Here is a 26,296-nt window from a genome sequence, read left to right as displayed (position 1 = left end):
TCAGGGATATTGGCCTATAGTTCTCTTTTTCAGCAGTCTTTATCTGGTTTTGTTATTAGGGTAATGCTGGCTTCAGAGCATGAATTTGGAAGTTTCCTTCCTTTCCTATTTTTTTTTGAATTTTGAGAATAATAGGTATTAATTCTTTAAATGTTTGGTAGAAGTCACCTTTGAAGCCATCTGGCCGTGGACTTTATTTTTTGGGTGATTTTTGATTACTGATTAAATTTCTTTGCTGGTTATCAGTCTGTTTAAGTTCTCTATTTCTTCCTATTTCAGTCTTCATAGTTTATATTTTTCTAGGAATTTATCCATTTCCTATATGTCTGTATTGCTATAAACCTCCTTCTTAGGACAACTCTTGCTGCATCCCAAAAGTTTTGGACCTCTGTGTTTGCATTTTCATTTATTTACATGTATTTTTTTTAATTTCTTCTTTTATTTCCTGGTTGACACATTCATTATTTAATAGCATGGTGTGTAGCTTCCATGTTTGTGTAATCTTTTAATTTTTTTCTTGCAGTTGACATCAAGTTACATAGAATTGTGGTCAAAATATGCATATGATCTGTATCTATTTTTACTTGTTGAGGCCTCATTTGTGACCTAGTATGTGATCTAATATGGAGAAGTCCTATGTGCACTTCAAAAGAAAATGTATTCTGCTACTTTAAAATGAAATGTTCTGAATATATCTGTTAAGTCCATCTAGTCCAGTGTGTTCTTCAAAGCCATTATTTCCTTGTTGATTTTCTGTTTAGATGGTCTGTCCATTGAAGTAAACGGAAAGTTAAAGTACCCTACAATAACTATTATTATCAATCATTCTCTTTATATTTGTTATTGTTTTATATATTTGTCTGTTCCTATGTTGGTTGCAAAATATTTACAATTGTTAGATCTTCTTGTTGGATAGTCCCTCTAATTATGATACGCCCTTCTTCCTCTCTTGTTGTAGTCTTTGGCTTAAAGTCTAGTTTGTCTGGGGGCACCTGGATGGCTGAGTTGATTAAGCATCTGACTCTTGTCTTAGGCTCAGGTCATGATCTCACGGTTCCTAGGATCCAGCACCACCTCTGTGCTGACAGCATGCCATCTGCTTGGGATTGTATCTTTCTCTCTACCCTTCCCCCACTCATTCGCTGTCTCTGTCTCTGCCTCTCTCTCTCTGTCTCAAAATAAGTAAATAAACTTCTTTAAAAAATAAAGTCTAGGGTGCCTGGGTGGCTCTGTCAGTTAAGCATCTGACTTCAGCTCATGTCATGATCTCACAGTTCATGAGTTTGAGTCCCATATCAGGTGACCATGAGCCCCACTTCAGGTGAGCCCCACTTTTCTCTCTCTCTCTCTCTCTCTCTCTCTCTCTCTCTCTCTCTGTCCCTCACTCACTTGTCCCCCACCACCTTCAAAAAATGAAGTCTACTTTGTCTAATAGAAATATTGCTACTCTGGCTTTCTTTTGATGTCCATTTTCATGGTAAATGTTTTTTCTTCCCCTCACTTTCAATCTGCAGGTGTTTTTGGGTCTAAAATCAGTCTCTTGTGGGCAGTATGTAGTTGCATCTTGGTTTTTTTTTGACCCATTCCAATTCACTGTGTCTTTTGATTGGAACAGTAATTCCATTTACATTCAAAGTAATTATTGATAGATGTTTTTAGTGCCATTTTAGTACCTGTTTTGTCATTATTTCTGGAGATTTCCTCTGTTCTTTTATTTTTTTTCCACTTTTGGTTTCTCCTTTCCAATAAGAGTCCCCTTTAATATTTCTGTAGGACTTATTTAGTGGTCACAAATTCCTTTAGTTTTTGTGTGTCTGGGAAACCCTTTATCTCTCCTTCTGTTCTGAATGATAGTCTTGTTGTATAGATCATTCTTGGCTGAAGATTTTTTCTTATTTATCACTTTAATATATTATGTCACTCCTGCCTTGCTTGCCAAGTTTCTGTTGAGAAATCTCCAGCTAGACTTATGTGCCTTACCTTGTAAGTTAATGACTTCTTTTGTCTTGTTGCTTTTAAGACTTTTTCTTTATCACTATATTTTGCAAATTTAATTACAATATGCCATGCTGTGGGTCTACTTTTGTTGATTTTGGATGCTTCTGGATTTGGATCTGTTTCCTTCTCCAGATTAGAGATGTTTCAGCTTTTATTTCCTCACATAAATTTTCTGGCCCTTTGTCTCTCTCTTCTTCCTCTGGAACTCTTATAACATAAATGCTATTACATTTGATAGAATCACTGAGTTCCCTAAGTCTATTCTTGTCTTCCATGATTTTTCTTTCTTTTGTCCAGCTTCATCATTTTCCATTATTTTCTCTTCTATAACAATCATTCATACCACCACATCTTCCAGCCTTGTGTTCTTTGCATCAAGCCTGTTTTCAAACTGTTATTGCATTTTCATTCCTAAATGATTCTTTTTTAACAGTTTTATCACTGTGGTATGGGATTCCCTTGAGTCTCCATTCTTTTCTCAAGCCCAGCGAGTATCCTTATGATTTTTGCTTTAAATTCTTCATCAAGTATGTTACTTATATCTGTTTTGCTCAGATCTCTGACTGCGACCTTATCTTCTTCTTTCATTTGGGATGAATTCCTCCATCTTGGAATTTTGTTTAAGTCTCTGTCTTCTTCTCTGTCTCAGAAAAGCCCATTATGTTTCCTTTTCCTGAGAGTAATGGTTTTGCGAAGAGGAGGACATATAGTTTCTAGGGCCTGGCACTTTAAGGAGTATTTCTGGTATGTGTTGCATTCCCCCTGCTGTTATGTTTTGGCTGCTCCATCCTTCAAGTCAATTGTTTGTAGAGACTCTCTTTGACTGCAGTGGGAAATATTTGGTCCCGGACCAGAATGTGGAGAGTTTTAATTAGGTGTGCTCTGATATGCTTGTGAAATGAATCCTGAACTACTTACACTAGAACTGAAGTCCTGAAGAACATCTGGTCAGGAGGCATGGTTTAGGCAGGGTTTTCTGCTAGTCTTCTGGTGAAGAGGCCCCCTGAGGGAGTCTTGACTGATAGAGGAATTCTGTCCAGAGGAAAGGATTGTGGTACTTGATCTAAGCAAGTTAGGCAGCCACTGAGGGCATTGAATTGATTCAAGTCTGTGGCTCTGTCTATATGCTGAGGGCCAAGGGAGGGAAATGAAGCTAACCACTTTCTTTGTTCCCAGAGAGACTTCTAGAATGTTGCCTTTCAGGGATGCACTTCAACGGAGGGAATAGTCTCCCCCTTATGTTTCCCAGGCTTACTTCATATCACCGTGTCCATGCCATCTGCTCACAGATTGTTTGACTGCTTTCTGTCCAGGAATAAGGCAGTGTCCTCAGGGCTGTATCCAAGCAAAGTCCACTGATTTTTTTAAACTTATTTATTTATTTTGAGAGAAAGAGAGATCATAATTGGTGGAGGGGCAGAGAGTGAGGAGGAGAGAGAATCCCGAGCAGGCCACACTGTCAGTGCAGAGCCTGACATGGGACTCAGTCCCACGAACCGTGATATCATGACCTGAGTCAAAATCAACAGTTGGACGCTTAACCAATTGAGCCACTCAGGCTCACTAACATTTAAAACTCCATTCTCTAAGCCCTGATGGTTACAAGAACTCATGAAAATCAATTCCTCTCTTTTTCTCAGCTAATGGCTTTGGGGAAATATTCTCCTTGTGCATTCCCCTGTATGCTCTGTTATATCTCACCTTTATTTGTGACTATAGCTCCTGCCCCTTCTCAGCACTTGCAACCTGTTTCTCCCAGAAACCATGTCTCTGTACTTCCTACCTTCTTTGACGTGGTTTCTTCTCTCCCTGTAGATATGGAGTTTGTTCTGTCAGTCTTCAGGTTGACTTCTGGGGTATTTAGAATTATTTGATTGTTGTCTTGAATTCTCTATCAGACATATTATTTACCTCCATTTCACTAAGATCTCTTGCTGTGGTTTTGTCCTATTCTTTCATCTGAGAAATATTCCTCTACATCATTTTGTCTAACTCTCTGTATCTGTTTCTCTGTGTTAGGAAAGTCAACTACATCTCTTGCTCTTGAATATCGTGGGTGGGGTGCACAATTTTAACAAGGTGGATCTGGTACTTTGCCAGAGGGGATTTGTCTCTGCTGAGGCTATCAGAGCCATCCTGGTCTGCTCTACAAAGCACACAACTATTTTTGTGTGCAGTTCTTCTTCCACAGGGAACTCACACTGCCGTATAGGCCATTCAGGTAAGGAACATGGTGTCTACAAATTTTGGGCACTCATCTTCTTCCATAAAGGATGAATAGCTGATGCCAAACCCAGGGTTGTTAATGTGATATATCACATTGATTGTTGTGTTAATATTGAACCACACTTGCAAACCTAGAATATATCCCACTTGGCTGGATCTTTTTTTTTTTTTTAATCCTTTCAGCCACTTGGTGCTTTTTAATTAGTGAGTTTAACCCATTTACATTTAATTAATTATTTATAGGTAATGCCTTACTCTTTCCATTTTGTTAATAGTTTTGTTGTTATTGTTTTAACTTGTTTTATCCTTCTCTTCCTCTCTTGCCACCTTTCTTTGATATTTGTTGGGTTGTTTTATGAGTGGTTTTCTTTGATCCTTTTCTCTTTATCTTTTGTGTATCTATCATAGCTTTTTACTTTCTGTTAATGTATGTGTGTATAAAATATGTACTTTCAATTTTTATTTTAAGTTAATAACAATTTAATTTCTATTACATAAAAAACTCTCCACTTTTACTTTCCCACATACTTTCTGTAGTCAGAGTTTGCTTCTTTTTATATCATGTATTCATTAACAATTTTATATCTTATAATTTTATATTAGGTTTAAAAATTATTTATGCACCATTACAGTAGTACATTAAACTTCATTTATCTATATATTTAGCTTTACCAGTGATATTTATGCATTTCTATAATGTAACATTGACGTTTAGTGTGTTTTAATTTTAATTTTAGGAACTCCCTTAAGCATGTGTTTAAGGCAATTCTAATGGTGATGATGAAATCCCTCAGTTTTTGTTTATTTGGTAAACACTTTATTACTTCTATATTTTTTGTTTTTATTTATTTTTAAATATTTATTTATTTATTTATTTATTTATTTATTTATCTTGAGAGAGGGGGAGAGAGAGAGAGAGAGAGAGAGAGAGACGGTCTGAGAGAGACACCCAAGCAAGCTCCACACTGTCAGTGCAGAGTCATATGGGGAGCTTGAACTCACAAACTGTGACATCATGACATGAGCTGAAATAAATAGTTGGATACTTCTATATTTTTTAAAATACAATGTTTCCAGTTACAGTATTTTTGGCATGAGATTTGTTTTTAGTACTTTACATATATCATCCTATTCTGTTCTGTCCTGCAAAGTTTTTGCTGAGAAATTCACTTATATTTTATGATTTCTTCATATATAAGAAATTGATTTTCCCTTGTTACTTTCAAAATTCTTGCCCAGTCCTTGACCTCTGATAATCTGATTATAACGTGTTTCATTGTAGTCTTCATTGGATCGATAATATTTAAGGATTTTTTAAGTTTATTTTTGAAAAAGAGAGAGAGAGGGAGAGGGAGGGAGGGAGAGGAAGAAAGAGACAGAGAGAGAGATCGTGAGCAGAGGAGGCTCAGAGAGAGGGAGAAAGAATTCTTAGCAGGCTCTGCGCTGCCAGAACAGAGCCTGAAATGAGGCTTGAACTCACAAACTGTGAAATCATGACCAGAGCCAAAATCAAGAGTTGGATGCTTAACTGACTGAGTCACCCAGCAGCCCGAGGATTTTTGAGCTTCATTAACCTGGATGTTAATTTCTTTCCTTAGATTTATTTTTTTTTTCATTCATTATTTCTTTAAATAAACTTTTCCCCTCATTCTTTCTCTTTTCTCCCTCTGGGACTCAAATAATGCATTTATCAGTGCAAGAAAAACAATAAATCCTGACATTCTATAAATCCTGTAGGTTTTCTTTCCTTTGTTTCCTTTTTTCCTGTTTCTTCTCTGGAAATTTTCAAATGACCTATCTTCAAGTTCACAGTTCCTTCCTTCTGATTGATCATGCCTGATATTGAATCTTTCAATTCCAGATTGGAATCTGCTAGATTCTCTTGATTTCTATCTCTTTGTTGAACTCTTCAGTTTGTTCATGTATTGTTTTACTGATTTCCTTGAGTTGCTTAATTGTGTCTTATAATCATTCAGCTTTCATAAAACAATTATTATGTAATTATTATTTGGATTTGTCAAATTTGTCAGGTAAGTCATAGATCTCCATGTCTTTGGGGTCAGTTAGTGAAAAACCATTTTGTTCCTTTGGTGGTGATAATTATCGATGTTTCATGTTCTATGAGTTTGCATTTCTCTCTGCACATTTGAGGCAATAGGCAGCTCTTTCAGACCTTATGGACTCACTTCAGTGGGAAAAGACCTTCATATGCAGGTGGCTACAAAGACATTGGCTGGCTGAGGTGTGGCAGCTTTGGCCTTAGGAGAGTGCAATGGCAGCTCCAGATCTAGGAATGAGGAGGGCAGGGCAGTGTTGATTTTGTGAAATTCCATCAGGTGAGGTTACCTTTTGAAGTGAATGTGAGGTTGTTTGGCAGACAAATCTGTGGGTGTCTGTGGTGACAAAGAGAGCTGCTGTAGTCCTCAGTGGCAAATACTGCTGAAGTCTTCCTGCTCTCCCTTCCCCCTACATGGGGAAGTTATGGCCATGGGGATCCCTCTTAATAACAGAATCTAGTGTTCAGGTATGCACATGGCAACAGTGCTCATTTATAGACTTAGAAATTCTCAGGGACTTCTTCATTTAAATATCTATCATCATCATTATCATCATCACCATCATTATCATTATCATTATTTTTTATACCTACTTACCTTCATTACGTCAAGATACAGATAGATTTCAATCTCTGCATGGTCAAACACAGTGACTACTCTAATTCCATTTCTATAGCTCCAAGTATAACATTATATATAAATGGGAACCTAATACTTTGTTTTACCACAATGACAGATATTTGGAGGTAGGCCACATTATATTTAGTCAGGAAAATTAACTACTTATCAATTCAGAAATTAGTTTACCAGTATATTTATCAAAATATTTTTGTTATCTTGTTAAAAAAGGAACAACATAAAATTTTTGTCCAAAATATTTTTCATAATATGGTATACCTAAGAAAAACATGGAAGAAATTACTGCTTGAACTCCCAGTAATTTTTATTGGTACAAACATTTTTATATAGAAGATATTTCCTGTCAAATGTTGGTCACTTCTAAGACACTGTAAGATTTGAAAGCTAGTATGAGGTAAGAGATGTTAGGATTAGTAAACTGATTATCAGTTTATCAGTGTCTCCTCATCATAAAAACAACTTTTTTCTGAAAAATTTGATAAAATAAAATATCTGCTACAAAACAGCATTAAAGATGAGGAATAATGTGAATAAAGCAGATTTTGGACTTAACCAGACAGGAGACTGAAACATAGCTCTGCTAGTTTCTATCTTACTGAATATGAGCAAAGCTGAAACATACTGTGCCTGTGTTTCCTGATATGCATATGGGAGTATTGAAAATGCTTTTCCTTCTGGAAATTTGGTAAGAATTAAGTAACACAAAAGATAGATGAATAAATTCTGCACAACACTGAGATTATAGTTAACTATACTGTATTATACACTTGAAAGTTGCTAAGATACTAGATCTTACAGTTTCTCACCACACACACAAAAAATAATGTGATGTGATGGAGGTGTTATTTAACACTATCATGTTAATTATATTGCAATATATAAGAAACCAACACATTGCTCACTTTAAGCGTACACAATGTTATATGCTAATTATATCTAAATAAAAAATGTTTGGAACTAAAGAAGAAACATGGGAGATACTTAGTACCTAATAACTGGTAACTTCTTAGTGTTGTTATTGTTCTTTGTTTAGTTTTAATTTTAGTATTATCTATGTGTTGCTTCCAGCTAAAACAAATTCAGTAAAAGAATGCATTTTTTTCCATTGATTCCTGAATCTGAGAACTGGTTGAAGAACAACTCCCACTCTATAGTTCGCCGTGATCATTTCAATTTTAGATGAGTAGAGCTATGCTATATGAAAGTCAAGGAGGTTTATCCTACTGATCTGAGTCAATTATTTCCCTCTTTAATTAACATTTTTCCCCTCCAAGATAAACTCCACCATGCTTACACTTTTAGGAGCCTAAAAGAACAGAGATAATACTGCTACCAATATGTCTATCACATTACATTGAATTTAGCTGCAGAGTTAGATTGGAAATCTATGGCTCCTAAGACCATTTTTGGTTGCCCTTTCTCATTTTCCACTAAAATTAAAACTTATTCATTTATTTATGCATCCATTAATGCATTTTGATAGTTAAAATCCAAGTTACTTCCAAAAGAGATCTGAGGGGTGGTCTTATGATCAAAACCAAAGTATAATTATCACATGGTAAAGGAGGAAGAACAAATGGCAAGAAGAGAGGGTATATTCGACTCCACAGGCCTCTTTCTGTTCTATTCCTTCCTTTTTTTCTTTTTTTCTACTTGTTCTACCTCTTTTCCTTAGTCCCTTCCAATGACCTAAGTATGCCAGCACCTTTACTTAGCTAAGGAGGTGACACTCCAGCTATAATGACTGCAGTTGAGCCAAGGTGGATTCTCAGACATGCCTCTAAGTGGCAGATTGTTTAGAGAAAGCTGAAGAAGCATAGGCTGAAACTGAAGGGAACATCCTTTCACAGGCAGAAGGTAAAATAGCACTATAAAAATTAGTAATTAATTCCACTACCAAAAAAATGAAGATAACTGAATGTTTCCTGAAATGTAATTATAACCTATAATGGTTTTCTAGTTTCACTGTACTAGTTAGAGAGAGGGTTAAGCATCCTTCCACAATAACTGCTTTTAATCAACATATACAAGTGATTCTTCTCTCCCTCATCCCTCCTCTCTCCAATCTCAGAATGTTTTAGTAAGACTCACCTGCCTTGTAATCCTGAAGACACTCACCTGTATTAGAATTAAGATCATCAGGCTCTGATTCAGCCCCATTTTGGTTTCCATTTCCCTGAAGAGTGTTCATTGCCATAAGCTTCATCTTCTGCAGCTTCATTGCCTCAGCCATTGCTGCAGCTGTTATACCTAAAATCAGAACCATTCCTTTTATAATGGGGACCATTTCTTAATGTAACTGAAAGCTGTATACATTTGTTTAACAGGTCTGTTCTGCATAGCACAAGCCAAAAGAAAACCGTGTCTGATTTATGAATAATATCCTGTAGCAAAGTAATTTTCAACTCCTGTTATTACTTCATCTTACAATGGACAGTTTAATACTCAAAAAAATCATTAAATGTATATTAAATTCCATCTAAAATAATATTGTCAGAAGAAAATCTGTGAAATACTTGATGAAAATACTTTCCAGTGAGTATTACTGTAGGGACTTCTGCTAAAGGATGAACTGACTTGGCTGTGAGAATTATCTTAGAAGTGAGGGGGAAAGATGGGGGGGGATTATTTCAGATTCTCTTTCCACCTTTTGCCTTCCTTATGCTTTTACATTGAGAGACCAAATAAATGAAAACATGGCATGAAACCTCTGAATGTATACCACCCCCTGTAGTATAATTACATTCTTTTGTATTGATATGAAGCAATTATTTTTAAAACTCTGTATAATGGTATAAATAGGTAGAAATAAAAAACTCAAAGAGAAAATTTGAGTGCTTAAGTTTGAAATTGTTTCTCCTAGGAAGTCTATACCAGGCAGTATCATAAAGATATATAGGAAAATGTATACTAAAAATGGAACAAGCCATACTCCAGTAATGTCCTCCAAAATATCTATTGAATTCAACTTAATTATTTGTATATAATGCCTAAATTCCTAACCATCTATTGGTGCACTGGTGCCATGGGCCAAAAAGGAAAAAAAAAACTGGCCAATTTAAAACACTGTTTATTGCAGGCATATGCATATTAACTAGAATTTAAATAAAATTTTGAAAAAATGAAAAAACTAAAACACAGCCTTTTAGAATTCAATTAAATCTATTCTCCTATGCAAATACAAATCAAGGAAAATAAGACATATATTAGTTGTGGTAAAAAGATAATCACTGCCATCATCACAAGAATCTGATTCTAAAGGGTACGGTTTACCCTTATGAAAGGTGTAAGGGGAAGTAAGTAAAGCCTAGAATATCTAACTGTGTTAGGTATTGGGATAATAAATAAGTTTCTATTTTGCCATTCTGTGCTCTTTACAATGCATGGAAAACTCCAAATGAAGTGAACATTTCACTACATTAGCCCATCTATAAATTATGGTAAAGAAATAATCTGAAAGAAATTGCTTTAGTTTCAGAATTGAAGATATACATTTGTACATTATATAGGTGATCCCAGAGATTTTCTTGCCATATTTAGCTTTACAGAATTCCAGGCCTTCAATGACCTGCCCACCATCAAAGGGTAACTCTAGTATGAAAATATGATGGGAATGATTTAAATAAACCAAAGGACTGCCAGGGCTGAGTGCCTCATAACCCAAGACGTATCAGGAAAAGTGTCCAGAATTTACATCAACTACTCTATTAATCCAGACTGGATCCTGAGTATGACAATTATTGAATTATTTGTTGTTTAATTATTGGTAGTGCAAGTAGTAGATTTTTGTGAACAATATATAGATTTGTACTGTGAAAAACAAAAGTCAGCAAAATATGTTATAGGCAGAATTCCAGATAAAATATGTCTTATGCAATGACACTAAGACAATTAATGAGCAAGAGTTCCCATATATTTTTAATTCATAGAAAAGATAGAAAGTTCCAATATCTATGCATTTTTTCAACCAAATGCTATCTGTATGATATCATTGAAAAAATATTAGCAAACAAATTCAGAAAATAATATTAAGGTAGTAAAGAATCAAAATATGCTAACATTACAAAGACATTTCAGAACTACCTAGTTCAATCTCTTCCTTTTGAAGATGAGGAAATAGTCTCACAGTTAAGTGTCATAGGTCAAATATTTAGAGGGAGATATGAAGCAAAATTCAACTTTCCTGATGGGACCTGGATATATTTGCTAAAGTACTGAAGTATCTCAAACAACAGCTAATGAGGAAATAGATTGGGAAGATGGCAAAGTAGGACACCCTTGAGTTGACCCCATCCCATGTTTACAACTAGATATCATCCACATCCAAGTCAATCCAAAGGATAATAGATCAAACTCCACAACTAAATAGAGAAAAGAGATTGCATATGAAATGTTCTGAAGGTCAGAAATATGGAGGGAGGTTACCCAGAAAAGCAATGGAGCTGCCTGCACAGAGAGGGCAGAGAAATGAGCCCTCACACCAAAGAGCTCATATGGGGAAGACTAATCCCATAACAATGGGCTCTAAGACCATTTATCCCTGATGTGGGGTGGGAGGGCATTGAGGAGGGCACCTGTTGGGATGAGCACTGGGTGTTGTATGGAGACCAATTTGACAATAAATTTCATATTTAAAAAAAAAATCAAGCAAGCTTAATATGTAATAGACTTTATTTCTAATATTGTACTCAGATTTTGAAGAATGACTCCTGAAATTATATTCAAAAAAATAGAAAAAGGAGGGGGTGCCTGGGTGGCTCAGTCAGTTAAGCAACTGACTTTTGATTTCAGTTCAGGTCATGATCTCACACTTTGTGAGTTTAAGCCTCATGTTGAGCTCTGTGCTGACCTCACAGAGCCTGCTTCAGATTCTATGTCGCCCTCTCTTGCTGCCCCTCCCCCACTTGCTCTTTCTCAAAAATAAATAAACATGTAAAAAATAGGAAAAGGAAAAATATGATATTGGGGACATTAAGAAAAGTATCTATATTGGGTACTAACTTTTCATTGAATATGTAATTTGCAAAAATCTTCTCCCATTCTGTAGCTTGCCTTTTAATTTTGTTGATTGGTAAAACTCAAAACCCCCCCCAAATAATCCAATCAAAAAATGAGAAGAAAACATGAATAGACATTTTTCCAAAGAAGACATACAGATGACCAACAGACACATGAAAAGATGCTCAACATCACTCATCAACAGGGAAATGCAAATCAAAACTACAATGAGGTATTTTCTCACACCTATCAGAATGACTAAAATCAGTAACACAGGAAACAACAGGTGTTGATGAGGATGTGGAGAAAGGAGAACCCTCTTCACTGTTGATGGTAAGGCAACTGGTGCAACCACTCTGGAAAAGAGTATGGAGGTTCCCCCAAAAGTTAAAAATATCCTATAATTCAGCAATTGAACTACTACATATTTACCTCAAAATACAAAAATACTAATTCAAGGGGATACTTGCACTCCAATGTTTATAGCAGCATTATCTACAATAGCCAAATTATTGACTGATGAATGGATAAAGAAGTTTTGGCATATTTATACAATGGAATATTACTCACCCTTAAAAAAGAATGAAGTCCTGCCATTTACAACATAGATGGAGTTAGAGTATTATGCTAAGAGTATTAAGCTAAGTATTTTGCTAACAAGTTGCTCAGAGAAAGACAAAATTTAATTTCACTCATATATGGAATTTAATAAACAAAACAAACAAACAAAAGGAAAAAAATAGAAAGAAGTAAACCAAAAAACAGACTCTTAACTATCGAGAAGAAACTAATGGTTACCAGAAGGGAAGTGGGTGGGGATATGGGTTAAATTGGTGATGGGGATTAAGGAGTGCACTTGTGAAGCACAGGGTGCTTTATGGAAGTATTGAATCACTGTATGGTACTTCTGAAAGTCATATTACACTGTACGTTAACTAACTAGAATTTAAATAAACTTAAAAAAATAAGTTTGTTTTTGCAAACACCAATAATCGTTTATTTTCTACCAATATTGGTAACATTTGTATCAGCCCTCACATGGCAAAATGCTAAACATACATAAAGTAACCAAATATCATCATAAAAAGTACCTTTCCTGCCATAAAATACATCTCAAATACAAGTATTATTTAAAGAATGTAATTTCTTAAAACAGAATCAGGATTTTTTTTTTTTACTTAAAAAATCTAGTTTGAAACATTGTATCCTGAAGTAAGCTAGTGTATTAAAACATTAGCTTATAATGAAAACTTTTGTCTTGAACTCTGGTTCCACCATTACTAATGTGAATGGCCCAAGATATTAACTTCTACTTATTTCACTTTCCTTATCTGCCAAATGAGACAACTTTCAATTCCTTTAGAATTACTGGGAAAACTAATTTAGATAATGTGTATTAGAGAAACTATCATATAGCCAGAAACAATATATGAGCTCAATGAGCATTATTTGTTGATTCAGTGCCAAATATACTACTCTATTTGTTAATTTTGAATAAAATAGAAAAATGCAGTAGTCACTGTTATGTAAAAACTATTCTGTGTTTCTGTTTGTTTTTATCTATGATATATAATATCGTAGAGATATAAAATAAATGTGTCTTGTACATAGTGTAATATATATATACTTATTTCAATGATTCAAGCCTAGTTTAAACTACTTTGTAGAAATTTTCTGATGTTTAATTGATATTATATATTAAATATGTTTTATGTAAACTGTATATAGATGTAAACTATTATTAATATTGATCTTTAAATAGCCAAATATATGTGTAGATGATATTATGCAAAATTAAAAGGCAATATTTGGAGTTCCAGATTTTTCATAAGTAGTTTCAACATTCTGTACTTTACTATTCGATTTTCTCATATCTAACTACCTTATGTTTAATCTCTCAATTCTACTCCAGTTATTTAGAAATATATACATTTTAAAATGAAAAGTTTCAGCAATTTTAGGAAAAAGGTATTTATATTTGCTCATTTATAGAATCCACATGGAATTTTCCACTAAAGTTGTATTCCTTCATGTTTTTAATTTTACTTACAACATCTATTAGGTCATTTTTTAATGTATACAGAGTCATCTCGCATCATGACTTAGGTTCAGTTCTGGCTTTTAATTTTAAAAATGGAGGGGAAGGGGAAAAAAAAAGTTAGAGACGGAGGGAGCCAAACCATAAGAGACTCTTAAAAACTGAGAACAATCTGAAGGTTGATGGGGGGTGGGAGGGCGGGGAGTATGGGTGATGGGTATTGAGGAGGGCACCTGTTGGGAAGAGCACTGTGTGTTGTATGGAAACCAATTTGACAATAATTTTCATATTAAAAAAGTAAAAATGTTTTTGTTGTGTAGAAGAAACACACTTTGCTTTTTTGTAGTTTTATTTATTTTAAAACTCTAGTATAATTAATGTACAGTGTTATATTAGTTTCAGGTGTACTATATAGTGATTCATCAATTGTATACATTACTCATTGCTTATCATAAGTGTATTCTTAATCCCCTTCACTTATTTCACTGATCCCTCCAACCTCCTCCTCTCCAGAAACCACCAGTTTGTTCTATATGTCTCTGTTTTTTGTTTTTGTTCACATTTTTTTAATTTGTTATGTTTATTAAATTCCACATGAGTGAAATCATATTGAATTTGTCTTACTCTGATTTATTTAACTTAGGATAATGCCATGTAGATCAATCCATGTTGTTGCACATGGCAAAATTTTATTTTTTTATGGCTGAGTAATAATCCATATCACATGTTCTTTATCCATTTATCTATCAATGGACACTTGGGTTAATTCCATTTTTTTCCTAGTGTAAATAATGCTGCAATACATATATGTGTGCATATATCTTTTCAAATTAGTGTTTTTGTATTCTCTGTGTATGTACCCAGTAATGGAGTTATTGAAACATATGGTAATTCTATTTTTAATTTTTTGAGGAACCTCCATATTGCTTTCCATAGTGGCTGCACAGTTTTAGCTTTTTAAATCTCACACTTTCTATCATGCATTTTCTCCCATATAGTCCAGCTCTTCATATCGATTTATAATTTTCAATGAAAATGTGTATGATAATTTTTTTTACGTTTATTTATTTTTGAGACAGAGAAACACAGAGCATGAACGGGGGAGGAGCAGAGAGAGAGGGAGACACAGAATCGGAAGCAGGCTCCAGGCTCTGAGCCATCAGCCCAGAACCCGACGCGGGGCTCGAACCCACGGACCGCGAGATCGTGACTTGAGCTGAAGTCGGACGCTCAACCGACTGAGCCACCCAGGCGCCCTGTGTATGATAATTTAAAGTGAATTCCTTTCAATTGGAAAATTTTTGTCAGTCCTTGTAAAGAAGTTTGATCATCAAATATAACCAGGATATTGAAAATATTCTTGTAAAATAAGGAAGAGAAGATGAAATATTTAAATACCTGTTGATTCAGTCTTTTAAGAACTCTACCACCTGAAGGCACAAAATAATTTTATGTAAAAATGTTTTGAGAAAGCCACATCCACTGTATTGGAATATCTACTGTTTAGAGTTGAGTAACAGACCTATGTAATATTTTATCTTCTGTACCATGTATTCCTGGAAAACAGACTACATTCCCAGGTAAATATTCTGTGTGAATTTATTTTTACGGACTCAGCAGGCATAAGGAAGGATATGAAAGAAATGTTCTGTTTTTAAATTGAACTATATCCATTCATCAGATGAATGGATAAGGAAATTGTGGTTTATATACACAATGGAATACTACTTGGCAATGAGAAAGAATGAAATATGATCTTTTGTAGCAACGTGGATGGAACTGGAGAGTGTGATGCTAAGTGAAATAAGCCATACAGAGAAAGACAGATACCATATGTTTTGACTCATATGTGGATCCCGAGAAATTTAACAGAAGACCATGGGGGAGGGGAAGAAAAAAAGACTCCACCAAAATACTGCTAGAGGTGGTACACAATTCAGCAAATTTTCAGGATACAAATTCAACGTAGAGAAATCTGTGGCAATTTTATACACCAACAAGGAAGCAACATAAAGAAAAATCAAGGAATCAATCTCATTTACAATTGCACGAAAAACCTTAAGATACTTAGGAATAAACCTACCCAAAGAGGTTGAAGACCTATATTCTGAAAGCTATAAAATACTGACTAAAGAAATTGAAGAAGACACAAAGAAATGGAAAAACATGCCATGCTTGTGGATGAGAAGAAAAATAACTGTTGAATTTGTCTATACTATCCAAAACAACCCACATATTTAATGCAATCCCTATCAAAATACCACCAGTGTTTTGAACAGAGCTAAAACAAACAATCCTAAAATTTGTATGGACCTACAAAAGTCCCCAAATATCCAAAGCAATCTTGAAAAATAAAAGCAAACCTGGAGGCATCACAATTACAGACTTTAAGGTATAGTACAAAGCACTAGTCATCGAGGCAGTATAGTACTTGTACAAAAATGGACACAGATAAATGGGACAGAATAAAAAAACCCAGAAATGAAACCACAACTGTATGATCATTTAATCTTTGATAAAGCAGAAAAGAATACCCAATGGAAAAAAGAAAGTCTCTTCAACAAATGGTGTTGCGAAAACTGGACAGCAACATGAAGAAGAATAAAACTGGACCACTTCCTTACACCATACACAAAAATAAATTCAAAATAAATGAAAGACATAAATGTGAGAGGGGAAACCATTAAAATCCTAGAGGAGATCACAGGCAGCAACCTCTCTGACATTGGCCAGAGCAACTTCTTACTAGACAAGTAGCTGGAAGAAAGGAAAACAAAAGCAAAAGTGAACTTTTGAAACTTCATCAAAAAAAGGTTCTACACAGGGAAGGAAACATCGCCAAAACTAAAAAGCTACCGGGAGGAGGGAAGATGGCGGCGTAGGAGGACGCTGGGCTCACCGCGCGTCCTGCTGATCACTTAGATTCCACATACACCTGCCTAAATAACCCAGAAAACCACCAGAGGATTAGCAGAAAAGAGTCGCCTGAGCCAAGCGCAGACGAGAGGCCCACTGAAGAGGGTAGGAAGGGCGGCGAGGCGGTGCGCTCTCCAGGGACTGGCAGGAGGGAGCCGGGGCGGAGGGGCGGCTCGCTGGCCAAGCAGAGCCCCCGAGTCTGGCTGGCAAAAGCGGAGGGGCCTGACGGACTGTGTTCCCACAACAAGCGCGACTTAGCGTCTGGGAGGTCATAAGTTAACAGCTCTGCTCTGAAAGCAGGAAGGCTGGAGGACAAAGGGAGGGAGAGCTGCTGAGCCCCCGGACAACAGAGCTCAGTTTGGTGGGGAACAAAGGCGCTCACCAGCGCCATCTCCCCCGCCCATCCCCCAGCCAAAATCCCAAAGAGAACCAGTTTCTGCCAGGGAACTTGCTAGCTCCACGCAAACACCGAACTCTGCGCTTCTGCAGAGCCAAACCTCCATCAGCAGATCTGACTCCCTCCCGCTGCACAGGGCCCCTCCTGAAGTGTATCACCTAAGGAGAAGTGAGCTAAGCCTGCCCCTCCTGCCCCCGTGCACCCGTGCACCTTGCCTACCCACCCCAGCTAATACGCCAGATCCCCAGCATCACAAGCCTGGCATTGTGCAAATAGCCCAGATGGGCCACACCACCCCACAGTGAATCCCGCCCCTAGGAGAGGGGAAGAGAAGGCACACACCAGTCTGAATGTGGCCCCAGCAGTGGGCTGGGAGCAGACATCAGGTCTGACTGCGGCTCCGCCCAACAACTCCAGTTATACACCACAGCACAGGGGAAGTGCCCTGCAGGTCCTCACCACGCCAGGGACTATCCAAAATGACCAAGCAGAAGAATTCCCCTCAGAAGAATCTCCAGGAAATAACAACAGCTAATGAGCTGATCAAAAAGGATATAATAATATAACAGAAAGTGAATTTAGAATAATAGTCATAAAATTAATCACTGGGCTTGAAAAGAGTATACAGGACAGCAGAGAATCTCTTGCTACAGAGATCAAGGGACTAAGGAGCAGTCACGAGGAGCTGAAAAACGCTTTAAACGAAATGCATAACAAAACGGAAACGACGACAGCTCGGCTTGAAGAGGCAGAGGAGAGAATAGGTGAACTAGAAGATCAAGTTATGGAAAAAGAGGAAGCTGAGAGAAAGAGAGATAAAAAAATCCAGGAGTATGAGGGGAAAATTAGAGAACTAAGTGATACACTAAAAAGAAATAATATACGCATAATTGGTATCCCAGAGGAGGAAGAGAGAGGGAAAGATGCTGAAGGGGTACTTGAAGAAATAATAGCTGAGAACTTCCCTGAACTGGGGAAGGAAAAAGGCATTGAAATCCAAGAGGCACAGAGAACTCCCTTCAGACGTAACTTGAATCGATCTTCTGCACGACATATCATAGTGAAACTGGCAAAATACAAGGATAAAGAGAAAATTCTGAAAGCAGCAAGGGGTAAACGTGCCCTCACATATAAAGGGAGACCTATAAGACTCGTGACTGATCTCTCTTTTGAAACTTGGCAGGCCAGAAAGAATTGGCACGAGATTTTCAGGGTGCTAGACAGAAAAAATATGCAGCCAAGAATCCTTTATCCAGCAAGTCTGTCATTTACAATAGAAGGAGAGATAAAGGTCTTCCCAAACAAACAAAAACTGAAGGAATTTGTCACCACTAAACCAGCCCTACAAGAGATCCTAAGGGGGACCCTGTGAGACAAAGTCCCAGAGACATCACTACAAGCATAAAACATACAGATCACAATGACTCTAAACCCGTATCTTTCTATAATAACACTGAATGTAAATGGATTAAATGCGCCAACCAAAAGACATAGGGTATCAGAATGGTTAAAAAAACAAGACCCATCTATTTGCTGTCTACAAGAGACTCATTTTAGACCTGAGGACACCTTTAGATTGACAGTGAGGGGATGGAGAACTATTTATCATGCTACTGGAAGCCAAAAGAAAGCTGGAGTAGCCATACTTATATCAGACAAACTAGACTTTAAATTAAAGGCTGTAACAAGAGATGAAGAAGGACATTATATAGTAGTTACAGGGTCTATCCATCAGGAAGAGCTAACAATTATAAATGTCTATGCGCCGAATACCGGAGCCCCCAAATATATAAAACAATTACTCACAAACATAAGCAACCTTATGGATAAGAATGTGGTAATTGCAGGGGACTTTAACACCCCACTTACAGAAATGGATAGATCATCTAGACACACGTTCAATAAAGAAACAAGAGCCCTGAATGAGACATTGGAGGAGATGGACTTGACAGATATATTTAGAACTCTGCATCCCAAAGCAACAGAATATACCTTCTTCTCAAGTGCACATGGAACATTCTCCAAGATAGATCATATACTGGGTCACAAAACAGCCCTTCATAAGTTTACAAGAATTGAAATCATACCATGCATACTTTCAGACCACAATGCTATGAAGCTTGAAATCAACCACAGGAAAAAGTCTGGAAAACCTCCAAAAGCATGGAGGTTAAAGAACACCCTACTAACGAATGAGTGGGTCAACCAGGCAATTAGAGAAGAAATTAAAAAATATATGGAAACAAATGAAAATTAAAATACAACAATCCAAACGCTTTGGGACGCAGCGAAGACAGTCCTGAGAGGAAAATACATTGCAATCCAGGCCTATCTCAAGAAACAAGAAAAATCCCAAATACAAAATCTAACAGCACACCTAAAGGAACTAGAAGCGGAACAGCAAAGGCAGCCTAAACCCAGAAGAAGAAGAGAAATCATAAAGATCAGAGCTGAAATAAACAATATAGAATCTAAAAAAACTGTAGAGCAGATCAACGAAACCAAGAGTTGGTTTTTTGAGAAAATAAACAAAATTGACAAACCTCTAGCCAGGCTTCTCAAAAAGAAAAGGGAGATGACCCAAACAGATAAAATCATGAATGAAAATGGAATTATTACAACCAATCCCTCAGAGATACAAACAATTATCAGGGAATACTATGAAAAATTATATGCCAACAAATTGGACAACCTGGAAGAAATGGACAAATTCCTGAACACCCACACTCTTCCAAAACTCAATCAGGAGGAAATAGAAAGCTTGAACAGACCCATAACCAGCGAAGAAATTGAATCGGTTATCAAAAATCTCCCAACAAATAAGAGTCCAGGACCAGATGGCTTCCCAGGGGAGTTCTACCAGACGTTTAAAGCAGAGATAATACCTATCCTTCTCAAGCTATTCAAAGAAATAGAAAGGGAAGGAAAACTTCCAGACTCATTCTATGAAGCCAGTATTACTTTGATTCCTCAACCAGACAGAGACCCAGTAAAAAAAGAGAACTACAGGCCAATATCCCTGATGAATATGGATGCAAAAAATCTCAATAAGATACTAGCAAATCAAATTCAATGGCATATAAAAAGAATTATTCACCATGATCAAGTGGGATTCATTCCTGGGATGCAGGGCTGGTTCAACATTCGCAAATCAATCAACGTGATACATCACATTAACAAAAAAAAAGAGAAGAACCATATGATCCTGTCAATCGATGCAGAAAAGGCCTTTGACAAAATCCAGCACCTTTCTTAATAAAAACCCTTGAGAAAGTCGGGATAGAAGGAACATACTTAAAGATCATAAAAGCCATTTATGAAAAGCCCACAGCTAACATCATCCTCAACGGGGAAAAACTGAGAGCTTTTTCCCTGAGATCAGGAACACGACAGGGATGCCCACTCTCACCGCTGCTGTTTAACATAGTGCTGGAAGTTCTAGCATCAGCAATCAGACAACAAAAGGAAATCAAAGGCATCCAAATTGGCAAAGATGAAGTCAAGCTTTCGCTTTTTGCAGATGACATGATATTATACATGGAAAATCCGATAGACTCCACCAAAAGTCTGCTAGAACTGATACAGGAATTCAGCAAAGTTGCAGGATACAAAATCAGTGTACAGAAATCAGTTGCATTCTTATACACTAACAATGAAGCAACAGAAAGACAAATAAAGAAACTGATCCCATTCACAATTGCACCAAGAAGCATAAAATACCTAGGAATAAATCTAACCAAAGATGTAAAGGATCTGTATGCTGAAAACTATAGAAAGCTTATGAAGGAAATTGAAGAAGATTTAAAGAAATGGAAGACATTCCCTGCTCATGGATTGGAAAAATAAATATTGTCAAAATGTCAATACTACCCAAAGCTATCTACACATTCAATGCAATCCCAATCAAAATTGCACCAGTGTGCTTCTTGAAACTAGAACAAGCAATCCTAAAATTCATATGGAACCACAAAAGGCCCCGAATAGCCAAAGGAATTTTGAAGAAGAAGACCAAAGCAGGAGGCATCACAATCCCAGACTTTAGCCTCTACTCCAAAGCTGTCATCATCAAGACAGCATGGTATTGGCACAAAAACAGACACGTAGACCAATGGAATAGAATAGAAACCCCAGAACTAGACCCACAAACGTATGGCCAACTCATCTTTGACAAAGCAGGAAAGAACATCCAATGGAAAAAAGACAGCCTCTTTAACAAATGGTGCTGGGAGAACTGTACAGCAACATGCAGAAGGTTGAAAGTAGACCACTTTCTCACACCATTCACAAAAACAAACTCAAAATGGATAAAGGACCTGAATGTGAGACAGGAAACCATCAAAACCTTAGAGGAGAAAGCAGGAGAAGACCTCTCTGACCTCAGCCGTAGCAATCTCTTACTCGACACATCCCCACAGGCAAGGGAATTATTTTTTTTTATTTTTTTATATGAAATTTATTGACAAGAATTAAAAGCAAAAGTGAATTACTGGGACCTTATGAAGATAAAAAGCTTCTGCGCAGCAAAGGAAACAACCAACAAAACTAAAAGGCAACCAACGGAATGGGAAAAGATATTCGCAAATGACATATCAGACAAAGGGCTAGTATCCAAAATCTATAAAGAGCTCACCAAACTCCACACCCGGAAAACAAATAACCCAGTGAAGAAATGGGCAGAAAACATGAATAGACACTTCTCTAAAGAAGACATCCGGATGGCCAACAGGCACATGAAAAGATGCTCTGCGTCGCTCCTTATCAGGGAAATACAAATCAAAACCACACTCAGGTATCACCTCACGCCAGTCAGAGTGGCCAAAATGAACAAATCAGGCGACTATAGATGCTGGAGAGGATGTGGAGAAACGGGAACCCTCTTGCACTGTTGGTGGGAATGCAAATTGGTGCAGCCGCTCTGGAAAGCAGTGTGGAGGTTCCTCAGAAAATTAAAAATAGACCTACCCTATGACCCAGCAATAGCACTGCTAGGAATTTATCCAAGGGATACAGGAGTACTGATGCATAGGGGCACTAGTACCCCAATGTTCATAGCAGCACTCTCAACAATAGCCAAATTATGGAAAGAGCCTAAATGTCCATCAAGTGATGAATGGATAAAGAAATTGTGGTTTATATACACAATGGAATACTACGTGGCAATGAGAAAAAATGAAATATGGCCTTTTGTAGCAACGTGGATGGAAGTGGAGAGTGTGATGCTAAGTGAAATAAGCCATACAGAGAAATACAGATACCATATGGTTTCACTCTTATGTGGATCCTGAGAAACTTAACAGGAACCCATGGGGGAGGGGAAGGAAAAAAAAAGAGGTTAGAGTGGGAGAGAGCCAAAGCATAAGAGACTGTTAAAAACTGAGAACAAACTGAGGGTTGTTGGGGGGTTGGAGGGAGGAGAGGGTGGGTGATGGGTATTGAAGTGGGCACCTTTTGGAATGAGCACTGGGTGTTGTATGGAAACCAATTTGACAATGAATTTCATATATAAAATAAAAAAAAAACTAAAAAGCTACCTCCAGAATGGTAGAAGGTATTTTCAAATGACATATCTGCTAAAGGGTTAGTATTCAATATCTACAAAGAACTTATCAAGTTCAACACCCCCCAAAAAAAAATCCAGTGAAGAAATGGACAAAAGACATGAATAGACACTTTTCCAAAGAAGATATCCAGATGGCTAACAGACATGAAAAGATGCTATTCTCACTCATCATTAGAGAAATACAAATCAAAACCACAATGAGACACCATCTCACACCTGTCAGAATGGCTAAAATTAACAACACAGGAAAACAAAGATATTGGCATGGATGCAGAGAAAGGAGAACCCTCTTGCACTGTTGGTGGGAATGCAAACTGGTGCAGCCCCTGTGGAAAACAGTTAAAGATAAACCTCCCCTACAACCCAGTGCTTTCACTACTAGGTTTTTACCCGAGGATACAAACACACTGATTTGAAGGGGCACATGCATACCATTGTTTGTACCAGCATTATCAGCAATAGTCAAATTATGGAAAGAGCCTAAATATCCATCAACCAATGAATGGATAGAGAAGAAGTGGTGTGTATGTATGTATATATATGTGTATACACACACACACACACACACACACACACACACACACACTGGAATATTACTCAGCCACCAAAAAGAATGAAATCTTGAAATTTGCATAGGCATGGATGGAGCTAGAATGTATTATGCTAAGCTAAATAAGTCAGTCAGAGAAAGACCAATGCCATATGATTTCACTCATATGTGATATTTAAGAGACAAAACAGATAAACATATGGGAAGGGAAGAAAAAAGAGAGGTAGGCAAACCATAAGAAACTCTTACCTATAGAGAAAAAACTAGTGGTTGATGGAGGGGGGGTAGGCAGGGGATGGGCTAAATGGGTAATGGATATTTAGGAGGGCAGTTGCAATGTGCCCTGGGTATTATATGCAAGTGATGAATCACTAATTTCTATTCCTGAAACCAGTATTACACTATATGTTAACTAACTATAATGTAAATTAAAAATTGATACAAAAAAAGAGGGTCCATGTATCTTTTTGAGTTAGTGTTTTCATTTTCTTTGGGTAAATACCCAATAGTGTAATTTTTGAATAATATGGTATTTCTATTTTTAACTTTTTTGAATAACCTCCGTTCTGTTTTTATGGCAGCTATAGCAAATTTACATAGACTTTGGTACCTGGATGTGGAGCTCTGCTGTAACAAACATAAAAATACAGAAGTGGCTTTGTAATTAGGTTATGAGAAGAGGCTGAAAAATTCACAATGCATATTAGAAAAAGCCTAGATTGCTATGAAGGGACTGTTGGTTGAAGTATAAATGTTGGAAGTTACTCTGGTAAAAGTTCAAAAACAAGAGAGGATAGTTATAAAGATTCTATCATCTTAAAGAGTACATATTTTGCCATAAACAGAATATTTTAAATATGAGTTTTAAAAATGCTTCTGGTAAGATCACAAATGAAAATGAGGAAGATGTTATTGGAAATGGGAGGAAATGTGATCTTTATTATAGAGTAGCAGAGAACTCGTTTGAATTATATTCTATTGGATGAAAAGAATTTGTAAGCAATGAACTTGGGTTATTTAGCTGAGATTACTAAACAAAAGTGCTAAAGGTGCAGCCTCGTTTTTTCTTGCTACTTATAGTTAAATGAGAGATGACAAATGTAAATTAACGTGGAATTATTGAGCAAATAGGAACCAGAACTTGAAGATCTGGAAAATTCTCAGCCTAACCAGAGAGTATCTCTAGAAACGAAGCCAATTGCATGGTTGGACAGCTGTGTGCTAAAGAGAATAGGCCTATGACTTGTGGATCCAATACACCATCTTAGCAAAAGCAAGGAATAGAAATTTGGTTATATAGGAGAGATATGTGGAGGAGGAACATTTTGTGTGATGGCTTGGATTTCATGAATTGCAAGAAAGGATAGTAAAGTTTTTGGGAATGTTAAACCATGAAAAACAATTACAGCCTCAGTTGAAGAAAACAGAGATGGTACAAAATAAAGGAAGAATGACTTTGAGGACAGAGTCATAGATGCAGAGCCTGGTGAAACTGCCAATGCCACCTCATGCCAAGAAGGTACAGGCTGAGGACATGAGGCCACTATCCAGGAAAAAGGGGTGGGCTTGCCATCTGGTAGGCACAGAAGACAAAGCATGGAGCCAAAAAACATTATTCTCAAGACTTAAAATTTACTTAAATTTCTCGTGTTAGGTTTCTGATTTGCTTGTTACCCATTGACCCCTTTATTCCTTCTGATATTTCACTTTTACAATACCCTGTCTCACCATTTTATTTTGGAAGCAAACAACTTGTCTGGTTTCACAGGGTAACAGCTGAAGAGGAATTTTGCCTCAGAATGAGTCATTCCCAGATCTCACCCACAGCCAATTTAGATGGATTTAGAAAAGGTATTAGATTTACAGTTGATGTTGAAATGTGTTAAGACTTTGGGGATGTTTGGATAGGGAAAATGTACTTTCCGTGTTAGAAGGACATGAATTCAGGAGAGCAGAAGATGGAGTGTTATATGTTGAACTGTGCAACCACAAATTCATATGTTGAAGTCCTAATATTCAGTACTTTAAAATATGAAGTTATTTGGATATGGGGTCTTTATAGATATAATCAAGATTAAATGAGGTAAATTAGGGTGGGCTTTAACCCAATATAACTAGTATACTTCCAAAAGGGAATAATTTGTACACAAGGACATGCATAAAGGTAAGAATATGTGCAAAGACATACAGAGAAAGCTGTCTATAAGCCAAGAAGGCAGGCATGGAATAAATCATTCCCTCATAACCATCAAAAGAAGTAAACTGTGCTGACACCTGGATTTTAGACTTCCAGCCACCAGAACTGTGAACAAGTTAATTTCTGTTGTTTAACCCAACCAGTTTGTGGTACTTTGTTATAACCACCCTAGCCAATTAATATAGTTAGCAGACCCTTGACCAACATGGGTTTTAACTGTGTATGTTTACTTATACATGGATTTATTTAGATAAATACAGCACAGTAGTGTATTTCCTTAACATTTTCTTTTCTCTAGTTTTCTTTATTACAAAAATTCAATATTCAATACATATACAAAATATGTGTTAATCAACTGTTTACTTGGTAAGGCTTCTCGTCAACAGTACGCTATTAATAGTTAAGTTTGGGGGGAGTCAAAATTTATACACAGATTTTGGATTGTGTAGGGGATCAGTGTCCTTAATCCCCACATTGTTCAAGGATCAACTGTATACTAGACCTATAGTAAAACACAAAACTATAACAAGTTTTAAGAATTCTTTTAATGTTTATTTTTGAGAGAGAGACATAGTGTCACTGAGGGATGAGCAGAGAGAGAGGGAGACAGAATATGAAGCAGGCTTTAGGCTCCAAGCTGTCATCAAAGAGTCTGATGTGGGGCTCAAACTCACAAGCCGTGAGATCATGACCTGGGCCGAAGTCAGGCAATTAACGAAC

General features: G+C 36.8%; 1 protein-coding gene across 1 annotated transcript in view; it reads right to left on the bottom strand.

The window, feature by feature from the left end:
• DACH2 (dachshund family transcription factor 2) overlaps positions 1-26,296 on the bottom strand; it is a 742,450-nt gene that overhangs the window by 152,756 nt on the left and 563,398 nt on the right. Inside the window, exon 4 of the mRNA XM_019824052.3 lies at positions 9,039-9,170. Coding sequence (XP_019679611.1) covers positions 9,039-9,170 — 132 coding nt within the window. The remainder of the gene's footprint in view (positions 1-9,038; positions 9,171-26,296) is intronic.

Source organism: Felis catus, chromosome X, assembly GCF_018350175.1.
Source record: "Felis catus isolate Fca126 chromosome X, F.catus_Fca126_mat1.0, whole genome shotgun sequence".
NCBI classification, from domain to species: domain Eukaryota; kingdom Metazoa; phylum Chordata; class Mammalia; order Carnivora; family Felidae; genus Felis; species Felis catus.
The sequence above is the reverse complement of the archived record's forward strand: the minus strand, read 5'-3'. Positions and strand labels throughout refer to the sequence as shown.